This window comes from Engystomops pustulosus, unplaced genomic scaffold (assembly GCF_040894005.1).
Source record: "Engystomops pustulosus unplaced genomic scaffold, aEngPut4.maternal MAT_SCAFFOLD_195, whole genome shotgun sequence".
NCBI lineage: Eukaryota > Metazoa > Chordata > Amphibia > Anura > Leptodactylidae > Engystomops > Engystomops pustulosus.
The window spans coordinates 43149-65549 of NW_027285075.1; the positions used below are offsets into that span (position 1 = coordinate 43149).

Consider the following 22401-nt stretch of genomic DNA (forward strand, 5'->3'; position numbering starts at 1 on the left):
CTCTTGTGTCACCCCTCATCCTCATAGACTGTAAGCTCTTGTGTCCCCCTCATCCTCATAGACTGTAAGCTCTTGTGTCACCCCCTCATCCTCATAGACTGTAAGCTCTTGTGTCACCCCCTCATCCTCATAGACTGTAAGCTCTTGTGTCACCCCCTTATCCTCATAGACTGTAAGCTCTTGTGCCCCCTCATCCTCATAGACTGTAAGCTCTTGTGTCCCCCCTCATCCTCATAGACTGTAAGCTCTTGTGTCTCCCCCTCATCCTCATAGACTGTAAGCTCTTGTGTCCCCCTCATCCTCATAGACTGTAAGCTCTTGTGTCACCCCCTCATCCTCATAGACTGTAAGCTCTTGTGTCACCCCCTCATCCTCATAGACTGTAAGCTCTTGTGTCACCCCCTCATCCTCATAGACTGTAAGCTCTTGTGTCACCCCCTCATCCTCATAGACTGTAAGCTCTTGTGTCACCCCCTCATCCTCATAGACTGTAAGCTCTTGTGTCCCCCCCTCATCCTCATAGACTGTAAGCTCTTGTGTCACCCCTCATCCTCATAGACTGTAAGCTGTTGTGTCCTCCTCATCCTCATAGACTGTAAGCTCTTGTGACCCCTCATCCTCATAGACTGTAAGCTCTTGTGTCACCCCCTCATCCTCATAGACTGTAAGCTCTTGTGTCACCCCCTCATCCTCATAGACTGTAAGCTCTTGTGTCCCCCCCTCATCCTCATAGACTGTAAGCTCTTGTGTCACCCCTCATCCTTATAGACTGTAAGCTGTTGTGTCCTCCTCATCCTCATAGACTGTAAGCTCTTGTGCCCCCTCATCCTCATAAACTGTAAGCTCTTGTGTCACCCCCTCATCCTCATAGACTGTAAGCTCTTGTGCCCCCTCATCCTCATAGACTGTAAGCTCTTGTGTCCCCCCTCATCCTCATAGACTGTAAGCTCTTGTGTCCCCCCCTCATCCTCATAGACTGTAAGCTCTTGTGCCCCCTCATCCTCATAGACTGTAAGCTCTTGTGTCACCCCTCATCCTCATAGACTGTAAGCTCTTGTGTCCCCCCTCATCCTCATAGACTGTAAGCTCTTGTGTCACCCCCTCATCCTCATAGACTGTAAGCTCTTGTGTCACCCCCTCATCCTCATAGACTGTAAGCTCTTGTGCCCCCTCATCCTCATAGACTGTAAGCTCTTGTGTCCCCCCTCATCCTCATAGACTGTAAGCTCTTGTGTCTCCCCCTTATCCTCATAGACTGTAAGCTCTTGTGTCCCCCTCATCCTCATAGACTGTAAGCTCTTGTGTCACCCCCTCATCCTCATAGACTGTAAGCTCTTGTGTCACCCCCTCATCCTCATAGACTGTAAGCTCTTGTGTCACCCCCTCATCCTCATAGACTGTAAGCTCTTGTGTCACCCCCTCATCCTCATAGACTGTAAGCTCTTGTGTCACCCCCTCATCCTCATAGACTGTAAGCTCTTGTGTCCCCCCCCTCATCCTCATAGACTGTAAGCTCTTGTGTCACCCCTCATCCTCATAGACTGTAAGCTGTTGTGTCCTCCTCATCCTCATAGACTGTAAGCTCTTGTGCCCCCTCATCCTCATAGACTGTAAGCTCTTGTGTCACCCCCTCATCCTCATAGACTGTAAGCTCTTGTGTCACCCCCTCATCCTCATAGACTGTAAGCTCTTGTGTCCCCCCCTCATCCTCATAGACTGTAAGCTCTTGTGTCACCCCTCATCCTTATAGACTGTAAGCTGTTGTGTCCTCCTCATCCTCATAGACTGTAAGCTCTTGTGCCCCCTCATCCTCATAGACTGTAAGCTCTTGTGTCACCCCCTCATCCTCATAGACTGTAAGCTCTTGTGCCCCCTCATCCTCATAGACTGTAAGCTCTTGTGTCCCCCCTCATCCTCATAGACTGTAAGCTCTTGTGTCCCCCCTCATCCTCATAGACTGTAAGCTCTTGTGCCCCCTCATCCTCATAGACTGTAAGCTCTTGTGTCCCCCCTCATCCTCATAGACTGTAAGCTCTTGTGTCACCCCCTCATCCTCATAGACTGTAAGCTCTTGTGTCACCCCCTCATCCTCATAGACTGTAAGCTCTTGTGTCACCCCTCATCCTCATAGACTGTAAGCTCTTGTGTCCCCCCTCATCCTCATAGACTGTAAGCTCTTGTGTCACCCCCTCATCCTCATAGACTGTAAGCTCTTGTGTCACCCCCTTATCCTCATAGACTGTAAGCTCTTGTGATCAGGGCCCTCCCTGTGTAGCTGTGCTCTCCCCATGCTTCCTCTCTCCTGCCGTCCTTGTGGCGTCTCCCGCTGTGTCTTTCTTCTCACAGTCCATCTCAGTGACAGATATAAGGAAGGAGCAGAATGAGTCACAACTCTCCTTCTGCAGCTCCTCCTATTCATCACTGCTCAGACTAGTGATGGGAATTCTAGCTCTTCTTAGTGAGCTGGATCTTTAGGCTGCACTCACTGAGAAGAGCCGGCTTGTCTCTCTCCTGAACGGCTCCCTATTAAATATATAATAGGGAGCCTCAGGCAAGTCATCACCCCAAAATACCCTACTTGAGTGTATGAGTGTATCATGTGTGGCGAGGTAGCTGCCACTACAGTAGATTTTGGGTATAGAATGAGGGTGTGGCTGGATGGATGTGGGAAAGCTGGGTGTTTTGCCACTAATGAGCATCCAGCTGGAAGTCCTGCCTAACTACCTGGTGCACAATGGCTCCACCGGGGGAAGAGCGCGGCTACGGCAGAGGCCTGTGGAGCTGTGGCAGTGACCTGTTACTGTGAGTTTTTGGGGTGCCTGGCAGTAGGCAGCACCTGGTGAGGTAGGTAACCTCGATGTGTAGTTAGTGCCGGAGAGGCGGAGGCTTTATTTTTGCTGTTTTTGTTTATTTTGTTTTTACTGCCAAATAAAACCGTCTGCGGTCCGTTATACCCAAGTGGCGCAAGTGACGTTACTGGTGTGCTGGTGAATGGTGCCCGTCTACCCCAGGAGACGACGATCCCGGACCTAATCGCTTACATATGTTAAAAGGGGTGTGGTGAACATTTAGGGGCGGGGTTAGGTGAGGTATTGGCTCACAGAGAGGAGCCGCCTCCCTCAATTTAATGCAAAACAACGGTGGCTCGTTCCCAATCGCAGGCGTTTCCATAGAAACTCCAATGCGATCGGGCCGCGGCCTGCCCCGGTGGGTGCGGCTTTGTCTGCGTTTTCAAACACACCAGCCTAAGTCTGATCATGGAAAAGATCATGCTGCCCCCCATCGGAGATACCAGGTGATGGCCCCCTGTGTCCTCCTCTCTCCATCAGGGATTGGGAAACATGTGGCATTGGACTTTGCCAGGAGGAACGCCCGTGTGATCCTGGCGTGCCGCAGCCGCGAGCGTGGACAGAAAGCCACGGATGAGATCAAGAAGGAGACTGGAAACCGGAACGTCCACCTCAGTATCCTGGACACCAGCAGCATGGCGTCCGTCCGAGCCTTCACTGAACGCATCCTGAGGGAGGAGAAGAGGCTGGACATCTTAGTCAACAATGCTGGAGCCTCAGGTACTGCCCCGAGACACACACGTGGCACTCAGAGACTACACAGAGACACACGTGGCACTGACACTGAGACAAGCACGGCTCCCAGACACTTCACAGTGACACGTGTGGTACCCAAACACTACACCATAATGCACGAGTCTACGCCTTGACACTATGGGCTCCCAGAGACTACACCGTGACATGTGACATATATTGCACTCAGAGACTACACCGTGACATGTGACATATATGGCGCTCAGAGACTACACCGTGACATGTGACATATATGGCGCTCAGAGACTACACCGTGACATGTGACATATATGGTGCTCAGAGACTACACCGTGACATGTGACATATATGGCGCTCAGAGACTACACCGAGACATGTGACATATGGCGCTCATAGACTACACCGTGACATGTGACATATATGGCGCTCAGAGACTACACCGTGACATGTGACATATGGCACTCAGAGACTACACCGTGACATGTGACATATATGGTGCTCAGAGACTACACTGTGACATGTGACATATATGGCGCTCAGAGACTACACCGTGACATGTGACATATATGGCGCTCAGAGACTACACCGTGACATGTGACATATATGGTGCCCAGAGATTACACCGTGACATGTGACATATATGGCGCTCAGAGACTACACCGTGACATGTGACATATGGCACTCAGAGACTACACTGTGACATGTGACATATATGGTGCTCAGAGACTACACCGTGACATGTGACATGTATGGCGCTCAGAGACTACACCGAGACATGTGACATATATGGTGCTCAGAGACTACACCGTGACATGTGACATATATGGCGCTCAGAGACTACACCGTGACATGTGACATATATGGCGCTCAGAGACTACACCGTGACATGTGACATATATGGTGCTCAGAGACTACACCGTGACATGTGACATATATGGTGCTCAGAGACTACACCGTGACATGTGACTTATATGGCGCTCAGAGACTACACCGTGACATGTGACTTATATGGTGCCCAGAGATTACACCGTGACATGTGACATATATGGCGCTCAGAGACTACACCGTGACATGTGACATATATGGCGCTCAGAGACTACACCGTGACATGTGACATATATGGCGCTCAGAGACTACACCGTGACATGTGACATATATGGCGCTCAGAGACTACACCGTGACATGTGACATGTATGGCGCTCAGAGACTACACCGTGACATGTGACATATATGGCGCTCAGAGACTACACCGTGACATGTGACATATATGGCGCTCAGAAACTACACCGTGACATGTGACATATATGGCGCTCAGAGACTACACCGTGACATGTGACATGTATGGCGCTCAGAGACTACACCGAGACATGTGACATATGGCGCTCATAGACTACACCGTGACATGTGACGTATATGGCGCTCAGAGACTACACTGTGACATGTGACATATGGCGCTCAGAGACTACACCGTGACATGTGACATATATGGCGCTCAGAGACTACACCGTGACATGTGACATATATGGCGCTCAGAGACTACACCGTGACATGTGACATATATGGCGCTCAGAGACTACACCGTGACATGTGACATATATGGCGCTCAGAGACTACACCGTGACATGTGACATACATGGCGCTCAGAGACTACACCGTGACATGTGACATATATGGCGCTCAGAGACTACACCGTGACATGTGACATATATGACGCTCAGAGACTACACCGAGACATGTGACATATATGGCGCTCAGAGACTACACCGTGACATGTGACATATATGGCGCTCAGAGACTACACCGTGACATGTGACATATATGGCGCTCAGAGACTACACCGTGACATGTGACATGTATGGCGCTCAGAGACTACACCGAGACATGTGACATATGGCGCTCATAGACTACACCGTGACATGTGACATATATGGCGCTCATAGACTACACCGTGACATGTGACATATATGGTGCTCAGAGACTACACCGTGACATGTGACATATATGGCGCTCAGAGACTACACCGTGACATGTGACTTATATGGCGCTCAGAGACTACACCGTGACATGTGACATATATGTCGCTCAGATACTACACCATGACATGTGACATATGGTGCTCAGATACTACACCGTGACATGTGACTTATATGGCGCTCAGAGACTACACCGTGACATGTGACATATATGGCGCTCAGAGACTACACCGTGACATGTGACATGTATGGCGCTCAGAGACTACACCGTGACATGTGACATATATGGCGCTCAGAGACTACACCGTGACATGTGACATATATGGCGCTCAGAAACGACACCGTGACATGTGACTTATATGGCGCTCAGAGACTACACCGTGACATGTGACATATATGGCGCTCAGATACTACACCATGACATGTGACATATGGTGCTCAGATACTACACCGTGACATGTGACATATATGGCGCTCAGAGACTACACCTTGACATGTGACATGTATGGCGCTCAGAGACTACACCGTGACATGTGACATATATGGCGCTCAGAGACTACACCGTGACATGTGACATATATGGCGCTCAGAGACTACACCTTGACATGTGACATGTATGGCGCTCAGAGACTACACCGTGACATGTGACATATATGGCGCTCAGAGACTACACCGTGACATGTGACATATATGGCGCTCAGAGACTACACCGTGACATGTGACATATATGGCGCTCAGAAACGACACCGTGACATGTGACATATATGGCGCTCAGAGACTACACCGTGACATGTGACATATATGGCGCTTAGAGACTACACCGTGACATGTGACATATATGGCGCTCAGAGACTACACCGTGACATGTGACATATATGGCGCTCAGAGACTACACCGTGACATGTGACATATATGGCGCTCAGAGACTACACCGTGACATGTGACATATATGGTGCTCAGAGACTACACCGTGACATGTGACATATATGGTGCTCAGAGACTACACCGTGACATGTGACATATGGCACTCAGAGACTACACTGTGACATGTGACATATATGGTGCTCAGAGACTACACCGTGACATGTGACATATGGCACTCAGAGACTACACTGTGACATGTGACATATATGGCGCTCAGAGACTACACCGTGACATGTGACATATATGGCGCTCAGAGACTACACCGTGACATGTGACATATATGGTGCTCAGAGACTACACCCTGACATGTGACACACGCGGTGGTAGGTTTCAGACGATATATAACATAATATTGTCATTTCAGGACTGCCATACGCCATCACTCCGGAAGGACTGGAGCTCACATTTGCCACGAATCACCTAGGCCCCTTCCTGCTCACCCACCTGCTGCTAGGTAAGTACCTCCTGTTGCAGGGGAGGTATACTATGTGCAGTGTGTACTATGTGCAGGGGAGGTGTACTATGTGCAGTGTGTACTATGTGCAGGGGATGTGTACTATGTGCAGGGGATGTGTACTATGTGCAGGGGGTACTATGTGCAGGGGGTACTATGTGCAGGGTGTACTATGTGCAGGGGGTGTACTATGTGCAGTGTGTACTATGTGCAGTGTGTAATATGTGCAGGGTGTGTACTATGTGCAGTGTGTAATATGTGCAGGGGATGTGTACTATGTGCAGGGTGTACTATGTGCAGGGTGTACTATGTGTAATGTGCACTATGTGCAGTGTGTACTATGTGCAGTGTGTACTATGTGCAGGGGAGGTGTACTATGTGCAGGGTGTACTATGTGCAGGGGGTGCACTATGTGCAGGGTGTACTATGTGCAGAGTGTGTACTATGTGCAGTGTGTAATATGTGCAGGGGATGTACTATGTGCAGTGTGTACTATGTGCAGTGTGTACTATGTGCAGTGTGTGTACTATGTGCAGTGTGTAATATGTGCAGGGGATGTGTACTATGTGCAGGGGATGTGTACTATGTGCAGGGTGTACTATGTGCAGGGGGTGTACTATGTGCAGGGTGTACTATGTGCAGTGTGTACTATGTGCAGTGTGTAATATGTGCAGGGTGTGTACTATGTGCAGTGTGTAATATGTGCAGGGGATGTGTACTATGTGCAGGGTGTACTATGTGTAATGTACACTATGTGCAGTGTGTACTATGTGCAGTGTGTACTATGTGCAGTGTGTACTATGTGCAGTGTGTAATATGTGCAGGGGATGTGTACTATGTGCAGGGTGTACTATGTGTAATGTACACTATGTGCAGTGTGTACTATGTGCAGTGTGTACTATGTGCAGTGTGTAATATGTGCAGGGTGTGTACTATGTGCAGTGTGTACTATGTGCAGGGGAGGTGTACTATGTGCAGGGTGTACTATGTGCAGGGGGTGCACTATGTGTAGGGTGTACTATGTGCAGTGTGTACTATGTGCAGTGTGTACTATGTGCAGAGTGTGTACTATGTGCAGTGTGTAATATGTGCAGGGGATGTACTATGTGCAGTGTGTACTATGTGCAGGGGGTGTAATATGTGCAGGGGGTGTAATATGTGCAGGGTGTGTACTATGTGCAGGGGGTGTGTACTATGTGCAGGGGGTGTGTACTATGTGCAGGGGGTGTACTATGTGCAGTGTGTACTATGTGCAGGGTGTGTACTATGTGCAGGGTGTACTATGTGTAATGTACACTATGTGCAGTGTGTACTATGTGCAGTGTGTACTATGTGCAGTGTGTACTATGTGCAGTGTGTAATATGTGCAGGGGATGTGTACTATGTGCAGGGTGTACTATGTGTAATGTACACTATGTGCAGTGTGTACTATGTGCAGTGTGTACTATGTGCAGTGTGTAATATGTGCAGGGTGTGTACTATGTGCAGTGTGTACTATGTGCAGGGGAGGTGTACTATGTGCAGGGTGTACTATGTGCAGGGGGTGCACTATGTGTAGGGTGTACTATGTGCAGTGTGTACTATGTGCAGTGTGTACTATGTGCAGAGTGTGTACTATGTGCAGTGTGTAATATGTGCAGGGGATGTACTATGTGCAGTGTGTACTATGTGCAGGGGGTGTAATATGTGCAGGGGGTGTAATATGTGCAGGGTGTGTACTATGTGCAGGGGGTGTGTACTATGTGCAGGGGGTGTGTACTATGTGCAGGGGGTGTACTATGTGCAGTGTGTACTATGTGCAGGGTGTGTACTATGTGCAGGGGGTGTACTATGTGCAGGGTGTGTACTATGTGCAGAGTGTACTATGTGCAGGGGGTGTACTATGTGCAGGTAGTAATATGTGCAGTGTGTAATATGTGCAGTGTGTAATATGTGCAGGGGGTGTACTATGTGCAGTGTGTACTATGTGCAGGGGGTGTACTATGTGCAGGGTGTACTATGTGCAGGGGGTGTACTATGTGCAGGGTGTACTATGTGCAGTGTGTAATATGTGCAGGGGGTGTACTATGTGCATGGTGTACTATGTGCAGGGTGTGCACTATGTGCAGGGTGTGTACTATGTGCAGGGGGTGTACTATGTGCAGGGGGTGTACTATGTGCAGTGTGTACTATGTGCAGGGTGTACTATGTGCAGGGTGTACTATGTGCAGTGTGTAATATGTGCAGGGGGTGTACTATGTGCATGGTGTACTATGTGCAGGGGGTGTACTATGTGCAGGGTGTACTATGTGCAGTGTGTACTATGTGCAGGGGGTGTGTACTATGTGCAGGGGGTGTACTATGTGCAGTGTGTACTATGTGCAGGGAGTGTACTATGTGCAGTGTGTACTATGTGCAGGGGGTGTGTACTATGTGCAGGGGGTGTACTATGTGCAGTGTGTACTATGTGCAGGGTGTACTATGTGCAGTGTGTGCTATGAACTTGTCTTTGTGGGAATACCCCTTTAAAGGAAATCAACCACCAAAAAACAGATGAGACATGATTAATCCATGTGATCACCTTACTATACATATCAGACAAGATCAATCTATCCACATGATCTCCTTACCATACAGATCAGAAAAGATCAATCTATCCACATGATCTCCTTACCATACAGATCAGACAAGATCAATCTATCCACATGATCTCCTTACCATACAGATCAGACAAGATCAATCTATCCACATGATCTCCTATACATGTAAGACAGAACCAATCAATCCATGTCATCTCTTGACCGTACAGTTAAAACATGACAGGTGCACATGATCACATGTCTCACTCCCCCCCCAGGTCTCCTAAAGCGAACAGCTCCGAGCCGCATCATCTTCCTGTCCTCATTCATGCATGGACAAGGCAACGTGGACACCAGCAACATCTGGGGCAAGAACCTGGAGAAAAATAGATACAACGACACATACAACTGCACCAAACTAATGAACACCATCTGCGCCAAGGAGCTGGCCACCAGGATGCAGGGGACGGGTAAGATCCGGCAGGACAAAGGAGGGAAGGGTAGGTCAGGAGAAGGGTGTTATGGAGAGGGGGAGGGAGATGAGAGACTACATCATAAAGGGTCCTGATGGTGCAGGAGAGGTGAGCTGCGGGGAAGCGAGGAGCCAGACAGGAGATGTGAGCTGCGGGGAGCCGGAAAGGGGAGGTGAGCTGAGGGGGAGCCGGACAGGAGAGGTGAGCTGTGGGGAAGCGAGGAGCAGGACAGGAGAGGTGAGCTGTGGGGAAGCGAAGAGCAGGACAGGAAAGGTGAGCTGTGGGGAAGCGAGGAGCAGGACAGAAGAGGTGAGCTGCGGGGAAGCGAGGAGTAGGACAGGAGAGGTGAGCTGCTGGGAAGCGAGGAGCAGGACAGGAGAGGTGAGCTGCGGGGAAGCGAGGAGTAGGACAGGAGAGGTGAGCTGCTGGGAAGCGAGGAGCAGGACAGGAGAGGTGAGCTGCGGGGAAGCGAGGAGCAGGACAGGAGAGGTGAGCTGCGGGGAAGCGAGGAGCAGGACAGGAGAGGTGAGCTGCGGGGAAGCGAGGAGCAGGACAGGAGAGGTGAGCTGCGGGGGAGCGAGGAGCAGGACAGGAGAGGTGAGCTGCGGGGAAGCGAGGAGCAGGACAGGAGAGGTGAGCTGCGGGGAAGCGAGGAGCAGGACAGGAGAGGTGAGCTGCGGGGAAGCAGGGAGCAGGACAGGAGAGGTGAGCTGCGGGGAAGCGAGGAGCAGGACAGGAGAGGTGAGCTGCGGGGAAGCGAGAAGCAGGACAGGAGAGGTGAGCTGCGGGGAGCAGGACAGGAGAGGTGAGCTGCGGGGAAGCGGGGAGCAGGACAGGAGAGGTGAGCTGCGGGGAAGCGAGGAGCAGAACAGGAGAGGTGAGCTGCGGGGAAGCGAGGAGCAGGACAGGAGAGGTGAGCTGCGGGGAAGCGGGGAGCAGGACAGGAGAGGTGAGCTGCGGGGAAGCGAGGAGCAGGACAGGAGAGGTGAGCTGCGGGGAAGCGAGGAGCAGGACAGGAGAGGTGAGCTGCGGGGAAGCAAGGAGCAGGACAGGAGAGGTGAGCTGCGGGAAAGCGGGGAGCAGGACAGGAGAGGTGAGCTGCGGGGAAGCGAGGAGCAGGACAGGAGAGGTGAGCTGCGGGGAAGCGAGGAGCGGGACAGGAGAGGTGAGCTGCGGGGAAGCGAGGAGCAGGACAGGAGAGGTGAGCTGCGGGGAAGCGAGGAGCAGGACAGGAGAGGTGAGCTGCGGGGAAGCGAGGAGCAGGACAGGAGAGGTGAGCTGCAGGGAAGCGAGGAGCAGGACAGGAGAGGTGAGCTGCGGGGAAGCGAGGAGTAGGACAGGAGAGGTGAGCTGCGGGGAAGCGGGGAGCAGGACAGGAGAGGTGAGCTGCGGGGAAGCGAGGAGCAGGACAGGAGAGGTGAGCTGCGGGGAAGCGAGGAGCAGGACAGGAGAGGTGAGCTGCGGGGAAGCGGGGAGCAGGACAGGAGAGGTGAGCTGCGGGGAAGCGAGGAGCAGGACAGGAGAGGTGAGCTGCGGGGAAGCGAGGAGCAGGACAGGAGAGGTGAGCTGCGGGGAAGCGAGGAGCAGGACAGGAGAGGGCAGCGAGGATGTTATTGCAGCTAAATGTACACAAGTTCCTTAGCTGTTTCAATGTTTCCTAGATTCTTCACAGCCCATCAGTCCCTCATGACGTGCGCCTTTGGGTAGACATGGAGCATGGGAGATATAGTGGCAGCACTTACATGATGAACACATGGTTACAATCTATATTTCACTTTATTACCTCAGGAGTGACGGTGAACAGTGTAAATCCTGGGATAGTCATGACTGAGGCCATGAGGAACTACAGCGTCCTGCTCCGAAGCATCTTCAATATTATAGGATTCTTCTTCTTTAAGGCCAGTGTCCAATCCCCACCTACATTCATTTTAGTCATTACCTCCTCCATTGCCCTCCCCCATGTCCTCACTTCCTATCTCCTGTCCCCTCCAAATCCTTCCTTCCTCATGTCCTTCCCTTGCATGTCCTTCCTTCTTATTCCCTGCCCCCTCCACATCCTTCCTTCTTATTCCCTGCCCCCTCCACATCCTTCCTTCTTATTCCCTGCCCCCTCCACATCCTTCCTTCTTATTCCCTGTCCCCTCCATGTCCTTCCTTCCTATGTCCTGCTGCCTCCATGTCCTTCCTTCTTATTCCCTGCCCCCTCCATGTCCTTCCTATGTCCTGCCCCCTCCATGTCCTTCCTTCTTATTCCCTGCCCCCTCCATGTCCTTCCTTCCTATGTCCTACCCCCTCCATGTCCTTCCTTCCTATGTCCTGCCCCCTCCATGTCCTTCCTTCCTATGTCCTGCCCCCTCCATGTCCTTCCTTCTTATTCCCTGCCCCCTCCATGTCCTTCCTTCCTATGTCCTGCCCCCTCCATGTCCTTCCTTCCTATGTCCTGCCCCCTCCATGTCCTTCCTTCTTATTCCCTGTCCCCTCCATGTCCTTCCTTTCTATGTCCTGCCCCCTCATGTCCTTCCTTCTTATTCCCTGCCCCCTCCATGTCCTTCCTTCCTATGCCCTACGCCCTCCACATCCTTCCTTCTTATTCCTTGCCCCCTCCACATCCTTCCTTCTTATGCCCTGCGCCCTCCACATCCTTCCTTCTTATTCCCTGCCCCCTCCACATCCTTCCTTCTTATGTCCTGCCCCTCCACATCCTTCCTTCTTATGTCCTGCCCCCTCCACATCCTTCCTTCTTATGTCCTGCCCCTCCACATCCTTCCTTCTTATGTCCTGCCCCCTCCATGTCCTTCCTTCCTATATCCTGCCCCCTCCATGTCCTTCCTTCCTATATCCTGCCCCCTCCATGTCCTTCCTTCCTATGCCCTGCCCCCTCCATGTCCTTCCTTCTCATACCCTGCCCCCTCCACTTCCTTTCTATTTTATACCCTATCCCCCACGTCTTTCCATCCTATGTCCTACACCCTCTACATCCTTCCTTCTTATACCCTCTCATGTCTATTCTCCTCTCTATGACCAATGGTTCCCTTCATGACTGCCCCCCCCCACCTTCCCCTTCCTCCATCTTATGCCTATAACCCTCTTCCTCTTGTTTGCAGACCGCTGAGGAGGGGGCCGCCAGCACCATTTTCTGCTCTGTATCAGAGGAGGCGGAAGGGCTGAACGGGAAGTACATAGACAGTGACTGCACCATTGTGCTGCCCTCAGAGAAGACCCAGGATCCAGCTGTCAACAGGAAGCTGTGGGAGGCTTGCGAGTCAGCGACTAACCTCAATACTCACCCAACAAAATAACCCAAGCCTCCAGGAACTAATGGGGCGCACCATTGTATGAGCATAGATGCCCCGTGGACTCCTGACAATAGGATGAGGCTCTAGGGTCTTGGTTTCTCCACCTCGGAGATAACGGGTGACGACCCCATGAGCCCCAATAGATGCAGTGACCAAGTAACACCAAAAGACGTGTAATAAATAAAAACGTGTCATTTTTATACAATGTTACAGGTGTTATAATCTCATTTAACGTGGAGGTCCTAAGACACAAGAGCTTACAATCTGGATTTCAGTAACCATTGGGACCGCGGTGATATCACGGTGGTCACATTATGACAAGGCACTGGTGTCATGAGGGGTGGCTTATTAGGTTATTATGAGGTCATCTATGACTCTAGAGAAGTGACCCCTGGCCCCAGGTCACTGCCATGTGATACTCAAAGGCTTCTTCTCCTTCCTCGCCCTCTCCTGGAGCTGGTGGTAGTCTCTGAATGTCACCTCCTTGCAGTGAGACAAGTCAAGAGTCTGCAGCTGATTCTTGGCCCTAAGGATAAGACCCACTCCCCACTCGGTGATGTTACTACTGCAAAGTGACACCTTCTGAAGTCTCTGGAGAGGCTGGGGATGTGACGACCCATAAACTTTCTCAAGTACCCCATCAAGGAGGACAGGAACCCCATAAAGGGACAGTATCTCCAGCTTAGGACACCCCTTCAGAACAGAAACCAAGAAACCCCCAAGTTTGTGCTGAAAAGTGGCCTGAAAGGCATCGTCTTTCTCTAGAAGTAGGCTGAAAGTGTGCAGGTGCGGTAGAGGCAGTGGGTCACCTGCCCAGGGGGGAAGCTCTGGTGCAATGTGTAAGTCAGTATGGTGGAGCACAGTGAGGTGACTCTGGAAGCTCTGCAGGTTTGGGCACCAGGTTAGCAAGGTGATCAATGACTCCTGCTGGCACCACAGCAGGTTCTGAAGTGACAGGAAGCGTAGGTTCTTGCTGATAGGATGGATGCTGCTCAGGATCTCCTCTAGGGGCCTCAGGGGATGGTCTGAGCAGTGCAGGGTCAGGTGACTGAGGTTTGGCCACTGAACAAGACTCCATGAATGTACATTTTGGTTCCCCAGAGAGATGGAGACCTCCTCCACACCTTGGCACAGAGACCCCAGTGTGGACATGTCTTTCTCATCAAAGTCTTCAAGCTTCTTCAGATGTAGTGTGGTATCTGGGGCAGCCATCCTTGCATCATCTGTCCGGACCACTTCATTACAATCCCTTCTGGCCTTGGTCCGTAGTACCTCCAGCAATGAGGGAAAGTTTCCAGGGGGAAACCCAGATGGGGTCAAGTTCTTGAGGTAGAGAAGACGTATGGCGTCAGTCAGACAAGGGTTGGTTAGCTGCTCCAGGCCAGGAAGGGCCAGTAATACAAAACACAAGGCATACACCCAGTGCACTGGGTCACCCTGTGGACTGACATCCTGCAGAAGCAGAACTCGTAGAGCCTGGCAGCTGAAACATCCTCGTCTTACATCGTACACTAGTGACAGCAACGAGCACGGCGATATCTTCTTACATCGGGACACGTCCAGCTCACGCAGTCTCTGACAAAAGCTGCCAATGGCAGCCAAGACCACAGAGTCGCACTGGGTATCCGAGAAACAGAGCTTCTGGAGACGAGGCAAATGCTCCACCAGAGAGGCCAGAGAGGCAGCGGGGACACGGTTACAGGAGTGTAGGTCCAGAGATATCAGGTACTGTGGAGGAACAGAGGATAGCTCAGCATTTGGAAGGATGAAGGTCAAGAGAGTCACAACGGGGGAGATGAGGGTGATGGCCAAGTAGGAAGATGGGAGGGTGACAATGAAGGATTGTAAGAAAGTAAGATGGAAGGGCCTGGGGAAAGACAGGATAAAGAATCTACTAAGAATACAAATGTGCCAAATAAGAGGAGGGTGACAGAGGAGGAGGCCCCGGTGGTTGCAGAGGAGGATGAGAGGTTGACAGAGCAAGACAACAAGGTTGGCGGAGGAAGACAAGAGGATCATGGTGTAGGATAAGAGGATAGCGGAGGGGGACAAGAAGGTAGTGATGCAGAACGGACTGCACACACAAGGACCGGATGGTGATCCAGGAGGATAGAAGGGCCACAGTGGGTACGGTGATGACACTTACCTTACAGCGCACAGTCACAAGCTGAGCCATGGCCTTACTGACCAGTCCTGCACAGGAGCGGAGGCTCAGATCAGTCAGGTGAGGCTGGAGCAGCAGATGGAGTCCAGCTTTTGTCAACTTATGAGAGTCTCCAAGGAGTCTGATCAGTTCCTGCACCAAGGCCCCGGCTGTAGAGGATGGAGAATGAGTAGGACCCTGTACATTACTGTCTGGGTGATGGTCCTCAGCCCCGGGGACCTGTACATTACTGTCTGGGTGATGGCCCTAAGCCCCGGGGACCTGTACATTACTGTCTGGGTGATGTTCCTCAGCCCCGGGGACCTGTACATTACTGTCTGGGTGATGTTCCTCAGCCCCGGGGACCTGTACATTACTGTCTGGGTGATGACCCTCAGCCCCGGGGACCTGTACATTACTGTCTGGGTGACGGCCCTCAGCCCCGGGGACCTGTACATTACTGTCTGGGTGATGGCCCTCAGCCCCGGGGACCTGTACATTACTGTCTGGGTGATGGCCCTCAGCCCCGGGGACCTGTACATTACTGTCTGGGTGATGGCCCTCAGCCCCCGGGGACCTGTACATTACTGTCTGGGTGATGGCCCTCAGCCCCGGGGACCTGTACATTACTGTCTGGGTGATGGCCCTCAGCCCCGGGGACCTGTACATTACTGTCTGGGTGATGGCCCTCAGCCCCGGGGACCTGTACATTACTGTCTGGGTGATGGCCCTCAGCCCCGGGGTCCTGTACATTACTGTCTGGGTGATGGCCCTCAGCCCCGGGGACCTGTACATTACTGTCTGGGTGATGACCCTCAGCCCCGGGGACCTGTACATTACTGTCTGGGTGATGGCCCTCAGCCCCGGGGACCTGTACATTACTGTCTGGGTGATGGCCCTCAGCCCCAGGGACCTGTACATTACTGTCTGGGTGATGGTCCTCAGCCCCGGGGACCTGTACATTACTGTCTGGGTGATGGCCCTCAGCCCCGGGGACCTGTACATTACTGTCTGGGTGATGGCCCTCAGCCCCGGGGACCTGTACATTACTGTCTGGGTGATGGCCCTCAGCCCCGGGGACCTGTACATTACTGTCTGGGTGATGGCCCTCAGCCCCGGGGACCTGTACATTACTGTCTGGGTGATGGCCCTCAGCCCCAGGGACCTGTACATTACTGTCTGGGTGATGACCCTCAGCCCCGGGGACCTGTACATTACTGTCTGGGTGATGGCCCTCAGCCCCGGGGACCTGTACATTACTGTCTGGGTGATGGCCCTCAGCCCCGGGGACCTGTACATTACTGTCTGGGTGATGGCCCTCAGCCCCGGGGACCTGTACATTACTGTCTGGGTGATGACCCTCAGCCCCGGGGACCTGTACATTACTGTCTGGGTGATGGCCCTCAGCCCCGGGGACCTGTACATTACTGTCTGGGTGATGGCCCTCAGCCCCGGGGACCTGTACATTACTGTCTGGGTGATGGCCCTCAGCCCCGGGGACCTGTACATTACTGTCTGGGTGATGACCCTCAGCCCCGGGGACCTGTACATTACTGTCTGGGTGATGGCCCTCAGCCCCGGGGACCTGTACATTACTGTCTGGGTGATGACCCTCAGCCCCGGGGACCTGTACATTACTGTCTGGGTGATGGCCCTCAGCCCCGGGGACCTGTACATTACTGTCTGGGTGATGGCCCTCAGCCCCGGGGACCTGTACATTACTGTCTGGGTGATGACCCTCAGCCCCGGGGACCTGTACATTACTGTCTGGGTGATGGCCCTCAGCCCCGGGGACCTGTACATTACTGTCTGGGTGATGACCCTCAGCCCCGGGGTCCTGTACATTACTGTCTGGGTGATGGCCCTCAGCCCCGGGGACCTGTACATTACTGTCTGGGTGATGACCCTCAGCCCCGGGGTCCTGTACATTACTGTCTGGGTGATGGCCCTCAGCCCCGGGGACCTGTACATTACTGTCTGGGTGATGACCCTCAGCCCCGGGGTCCTGTACATTACTGTCTGGGTGATGGCCCTCAGCCCCGGGGACCTGTACATTACTGTCTGGGGGATGGTCCTCAGCCCCTGGGACCTGTACATTACTGTCTGGGTGATGGCCCTCAGCCCCGGGGACCTGTACATTACTGTCTGGGTGATGACCCTCAGCCCCGGGGACCTGTACATTACTGTCTGGGTGATGTTCCTCAGCCCCGGGGTCCTGTACATTACTGTCTGGGTGATGACCCTCAGCCCCGGGGACCTGTACATTACTGTCTGGGTGATGTTCCTCAGCCCCGGGGACCTGTACATTACTGTCTGGATGATGGTCCTCAGCCCCTGGGACCTGTACATTACTGTCTGGGTGATGGCCCTCAGCCCCGGGGACCTGTACATTACTGTCTGGGTGATGGCCCTCAGCCCCGGGGACCTGTACATTACTGTCTGGGTGATGTTCCTCAGCCCCGGGGACCTGTACATTACTGTCTGGGTGATGGTCCTCAGCCCCGGGGACCTGTACATTACTGTCTGGGTGATGGCCCTCAGCCCCGGGGACCTGTACATTACTGTCTGGGTGATGGCCCTCAGCCCCGGGGACCTGTACATTACTGTCTGGGTGATGGCCCTCAGCCCCGGGGACCTGTACATTACTGTCTGGGTGATGGTTCTCAGCCCCGGGGACCTGTACATTACTGTCTGGGTGATGACCCTCAGCCCCGGGGACCTGTACATTACTGTCTGGGTGATGGCCCTCAGCCCCGGGGACCTGTACATTACTGTCTGGGTGATGGCCCTCAGCCCCGGGGACCTGTACATTACTGTCTGGGTGATGGTCCTCAGCCCCGGGGACCTGTACATTACTGTCTGGGTGATGACCCTCAGCCCCGGGGACCTGTACATTACTGTCTGGATGATGGTCCTCAGCCCCGGGGACCTGTACATTACTGTCTGGATGATGGCCCTCAGCCACGGGGACCTGTACATTACTGTCTGGGTGATGGCCCTCAGCCCCGGGGACCTGTACATTACTGTCTGGGTGATGGCCCTCAGCCCCGGGGACCTGTACATTACTGTCTGGGTGATGGCCCTCAGCCCCGGGGACCTGTACATTACTGTCTGGGTGATGGCCCTCAGCCCCGGGGACCTGTACATTACTGTCTGGGTGATGGCCCTCAGCCCCGGGGACCTGTACATTACTGTCTGGGTGATGGCCCTCAGCCCCGGGGACCTGTACATTACTGTCTGGGTGATGGTCCTCAGCCCCGGGGACCTGTACATTACTGTCTGGGTGATGGCCCTCAGCCCCGGGGACCTGTACATTACTGTCTGGGTGATGACCCTCAGCCCCGGGGACCTGTACATTACTGTCTGGGTGATGACCCTCAGCCCCGGGGACCTGTACATTACTGTCTGGATGATGGTCCTCAGCCCCGGGGACCTGTACATTACTGTCTGGGTGATGGCCCTCAGCCCCGGGGACCTGTACATTACTGTCTGGGTGATGGCCCTCAGCCCCGGGGACCTGTACATTACTGTCTGGATGATGGCCCTCAGCCCCGGGGACCTGTACATTACTGTCTGGGTGATGGTCCTCAGCCCCGGGGACCTGTACATTACTGTCTGGGTGATGGCCCTCAGCCCCGGGGACCTGTACATTACTGTCTGGGTGATGGTCCTCAGCCCCGGGGACCTGTACATTACTGTCTGGGTGATGGTCCTCAGCCCCGGGGACCTGTACATTACTGTCTGGGTGATGACCCTCAGCCCCGGGGACCTGTACATTACTGTCTGGGTGATGGTCCTCAGCCCCGGGGACCTGTACATTACTGTCTGGGTGATGACCCTCAGCCCCGGGGACCTGTACATTACTGTCTGGGTGATGGCCCTCAGCCCCGGGGACCTGTACATTACTGTCTGGGTGATGGTCCTCAGCCCCGGGGACCTGTACATTACTGTCTGGGTGATGGTCCTCAGCCCCGGGGACCTGTACATTACTGTCTGGGTGATGGCCCTCAGCCCCGGGGACCTGTACATTACTGTCTGGGTGATGGCCCTCAGCCCCGGGGACCTGTACATTACTGTCTGGGTGATGGCCCTCAGCCCCGGGGACCTGTACATTACTGTCTGGGTGATGGCCCTCAGCCCCGGGGACCTGTACATTACTGTCTGGGTGATGACCCTCAGCCCCGGGGACCTGTACATTACTGTCTGGGTGATGGCCCTCAGCCCCGGGGACCTGTACATTACTGTCTGGGTGATGACCCTCAGCCCCGGGGTCCTGTACATTACTGTCTGGGTGATGGCCCTCAGCCCCGGGGACCTGTACATTACTGTCTGGGTGATGGCCCTCAGCCCCGGGGACCTGTACATTACTGTCTGGGTGATGGCCCTCAGCCCCGGGGACCTGTACATTACTGTCTGGGTGATGGTCCTCAGCCCCGGGGACCTGTACATTACTGTCTGGGTGATGGACCTCAGCCCCGGGGACCTGTACATTACTGTCTGGGTGATGGACCTCAGCCCCGGGGACCTGTACATTACTGTCTGGGTGATGACCCTCAGCCCCGGGGTCCTGTACATTACTGTCTGGGTGATGGCCCTCAGCCCCGGGGACCTGTACATTACTGTCTGGGTGATGGCCCTCAGCCCCGGGGACCTGTACATTACTGTCTGGGTGATGGTCCTCAGCCCCGGGGACCTGTACATTACTGTCTGGGTGATGGTCCTCAGCCCCGGGGACCTGTACATTACTGTCTGGGTGATGACCCTCAGCCCCGGGGTCCTGTACATTACTGTCTGGGTGATGGCCCTCAGCCCCGGGGACCTGTACATTACTGTCTGGGTGATGGTCCTCAGCCCCGGGGACCTGTACATTACTGTCTGGGTGATGGCCCTCAGCCCCGGGGACCTGTACATTACTGTCTGGGTGATGGTCCTCAGCCCCGGGGACCTGTACATTACTGTCTGGGTGATGGCCCTCAGCCCCGGGGACCTGTACATTACTGTCTGGGTGATGGTCCTCAGCCCCGGGGACCTGTACATTACTGTCTGGGTGATGGCCCTCAGCTCCGGGGACCTGTACATTACTGTCTGGGTGATGACCCTCAGCCCCGGGGACCTGTACATTACTGTCTGGGTGATGGACCTCAGCCCCGGGGACCCTGTACATTACTGTCTGGGTGATGGCCCTCAGCCCCGGGGACCTGTACATTACTGTCTGGGTGATGGCCCTCAGCCCCGGGGACCTGTACATTACTGTCTGGGTGATGGCCCTCAGCCCCGGGGACCTGTACATTACTGTCTGGGTGATGGCCCTCAGCCCCGGGGACCTGTACATTACTGTCTGGGTGATGGCCCTGGGGACCTGTACATTACTGTCTGGGTGATGGCCCTCAGCCCCGGGGACCTGTACATTACTGTCTGGGTGATGGCCCTGGGGACCTGTACATTACTGTCTGGGTGATGGCCCTCAGCCCCGGGGACCTGTACATTACTGTCTGGGTGATGGCCCTCAGCCCCGGGGACCTGTACATTACTGTCTGGGTGATGGCCCTCAGCCCCCGGGGACCTGTACATTACTGTCTGGGTGATGGCCCTCAGCCCCGGGGACCTGTACATTACTGTCTGGGTGATGGCCCTCAGCCCCGGGGACCTGTACATTACTGTCTGGGTGATGGCCCTCAGCCCCGGGGACCTGTACATTACTGTCTGGGTGATGGCCCTCAGCCCCGGGGACCTGTACATTACTGTCTGGGTGATGGCCCTCAGCCCCGGGGACCTGTACATTACTGTCTGGGTGATGGCCCTCAGCCCCGGGGACCTGTACATTACTGTCTGGGTGATGGCCCTCAGCCCCCGGGGACCTGTACATTACTGTCTGGGTGATGGCCCTCAGCCCCGGGGACCTGTACATTACTGTCTGGGTGATGGCCCTCAGCCCCGGGGACCTGTACATTACTGTCTGGGTGATGGCCCTCAGCCCCGGGGACCTGTACATTACTGTCTGGGTGATGGCCCTCAGCCCCGGGGACCTGTACATTACTGTCTGGGTGATGGCCCTCAGCCCCGGGGACCTGTACATTACTGTCTGGGTGATGGTCCTCAGCCCCGGGGACCTGTACATTACTGTCTGGGTGATGGCCCTCAGCCCCGGGGACCTGTACATTACTGTCTGGGTGATGGCCCTCAGCCCCGGGGTCCTGTACATTACTGTCTGGGTGATGGCCCTCAGCCCCGGGGACCTGTACATTACTGTCTGGGTGATGGCCCTCAGCCCCGGGGACCTGTACATTACTGTCTGGGTGATGGCCCTCAGCCCCAGGGACCTGTACATTACTGTCTGGGTGATGGCCCTCAGCCCCGGGGACCTGTACATTACTGTCTGGGTGATGGCCCTCAGCCCCAGGGACCTGTACATTACTGTCTGGGTGATGGCCCTCAGCCCCAGGGACCTGTACATTACTGTCTGGGTGATGGCCCTCAGCCCCGGGGTCCTGTACATTACTGTCTGGGTGATGGCCCTCAGCCCCGTGGACCTGTACATTACTGTCTGGGTGATGACCCTCAGCCCCGGGGTCCTGTACATTACTGTCTGGGTGATGGCCCTCAGCCCCGGGGACCTGTACATTACTGTCTGGATGATGGTCCTCAGCCCCGGGGACCTGTACATTACTGTCTGGGTGATGGCCCTCAGCCCCGGGGACCTGTACATTACTGTCTGGGTGATGGTCCTCAGCCCCGGGGACCTGTACATTACTGTCTGGGTGATGGCCCTCAGCCCCGGGGACCTGTACATTACTGTCTGGGTGATGGCCCTCAGCCCCGGGGACCTGTACATTACTGTCTGGGTGATGGCCCTGGGGACCTGTACATTACTGTCTGGGTGATGGCCCTCAGCCCCGGGGACCTGTACATTACTGTCTGGGTGATGACCCTCAGCCCCGGGGACCTGTACATTACTGTCTGGGTGATGACCCTCAGCCCCGGGGTCCTGTACATTACTGTCTGGGTGATGGCCCTCAGCCC

General features: G+C 54.3%; 2 protein-coding genes across 2 annotated transcripts in view; one reads left to right on the forward strand and one right to left on the reverse strand.

Moving 5' to 3' along the window:
- Nucleotides 1–13445, forward strand: part of LOC140108908 (retinol dehydrogenase 12-like) — a 40433-nt gene extending 26988 nt beyond the window's left edge. The window contains exons 2-6 of the mRNA XM_072131992.1: nt 3330–3569; nt 6822–6911; nt 9748–9939; nt 11731–11840; nt 13047–13445. Of these exons, the coding sequence (XP_071988093.1) occupies nt 3330–3569; nt 6822–6911; nt 9748–9939; nt 11731–11840; nt 13047–13241 (827 nt within the window). The 3' untranslated portion in view covers nt 13242–13445. The remainder of the gene's footprint in view (nt 1–3329; nt 3570–6821; nt 6912–9747; nt 9940–11730; nt 11841–13046) is intronic.
- The window catches only part of LOC140108906 (uncharacterized), a 47901-nt gene continuing 38910 nt past the window's right edge, over nt 13411–22401 (reverse strand). The window contains exons 3-4 of the mRNA XM_072131991.1: nt 15385–15551; nt 13411–14966 (exon numbers count right to left, since the gene is read on the reverse strand). Coding sequence (XP_071988092.1) covers nt 13641–14966; nt 15385–15551 — 1493 coding nt within the window. The 3' untranslated portion in view covers nt 13411–13640. The remainder of the gene's footprint in view (nt 14967–15384; nt 15552–22401) is intronic.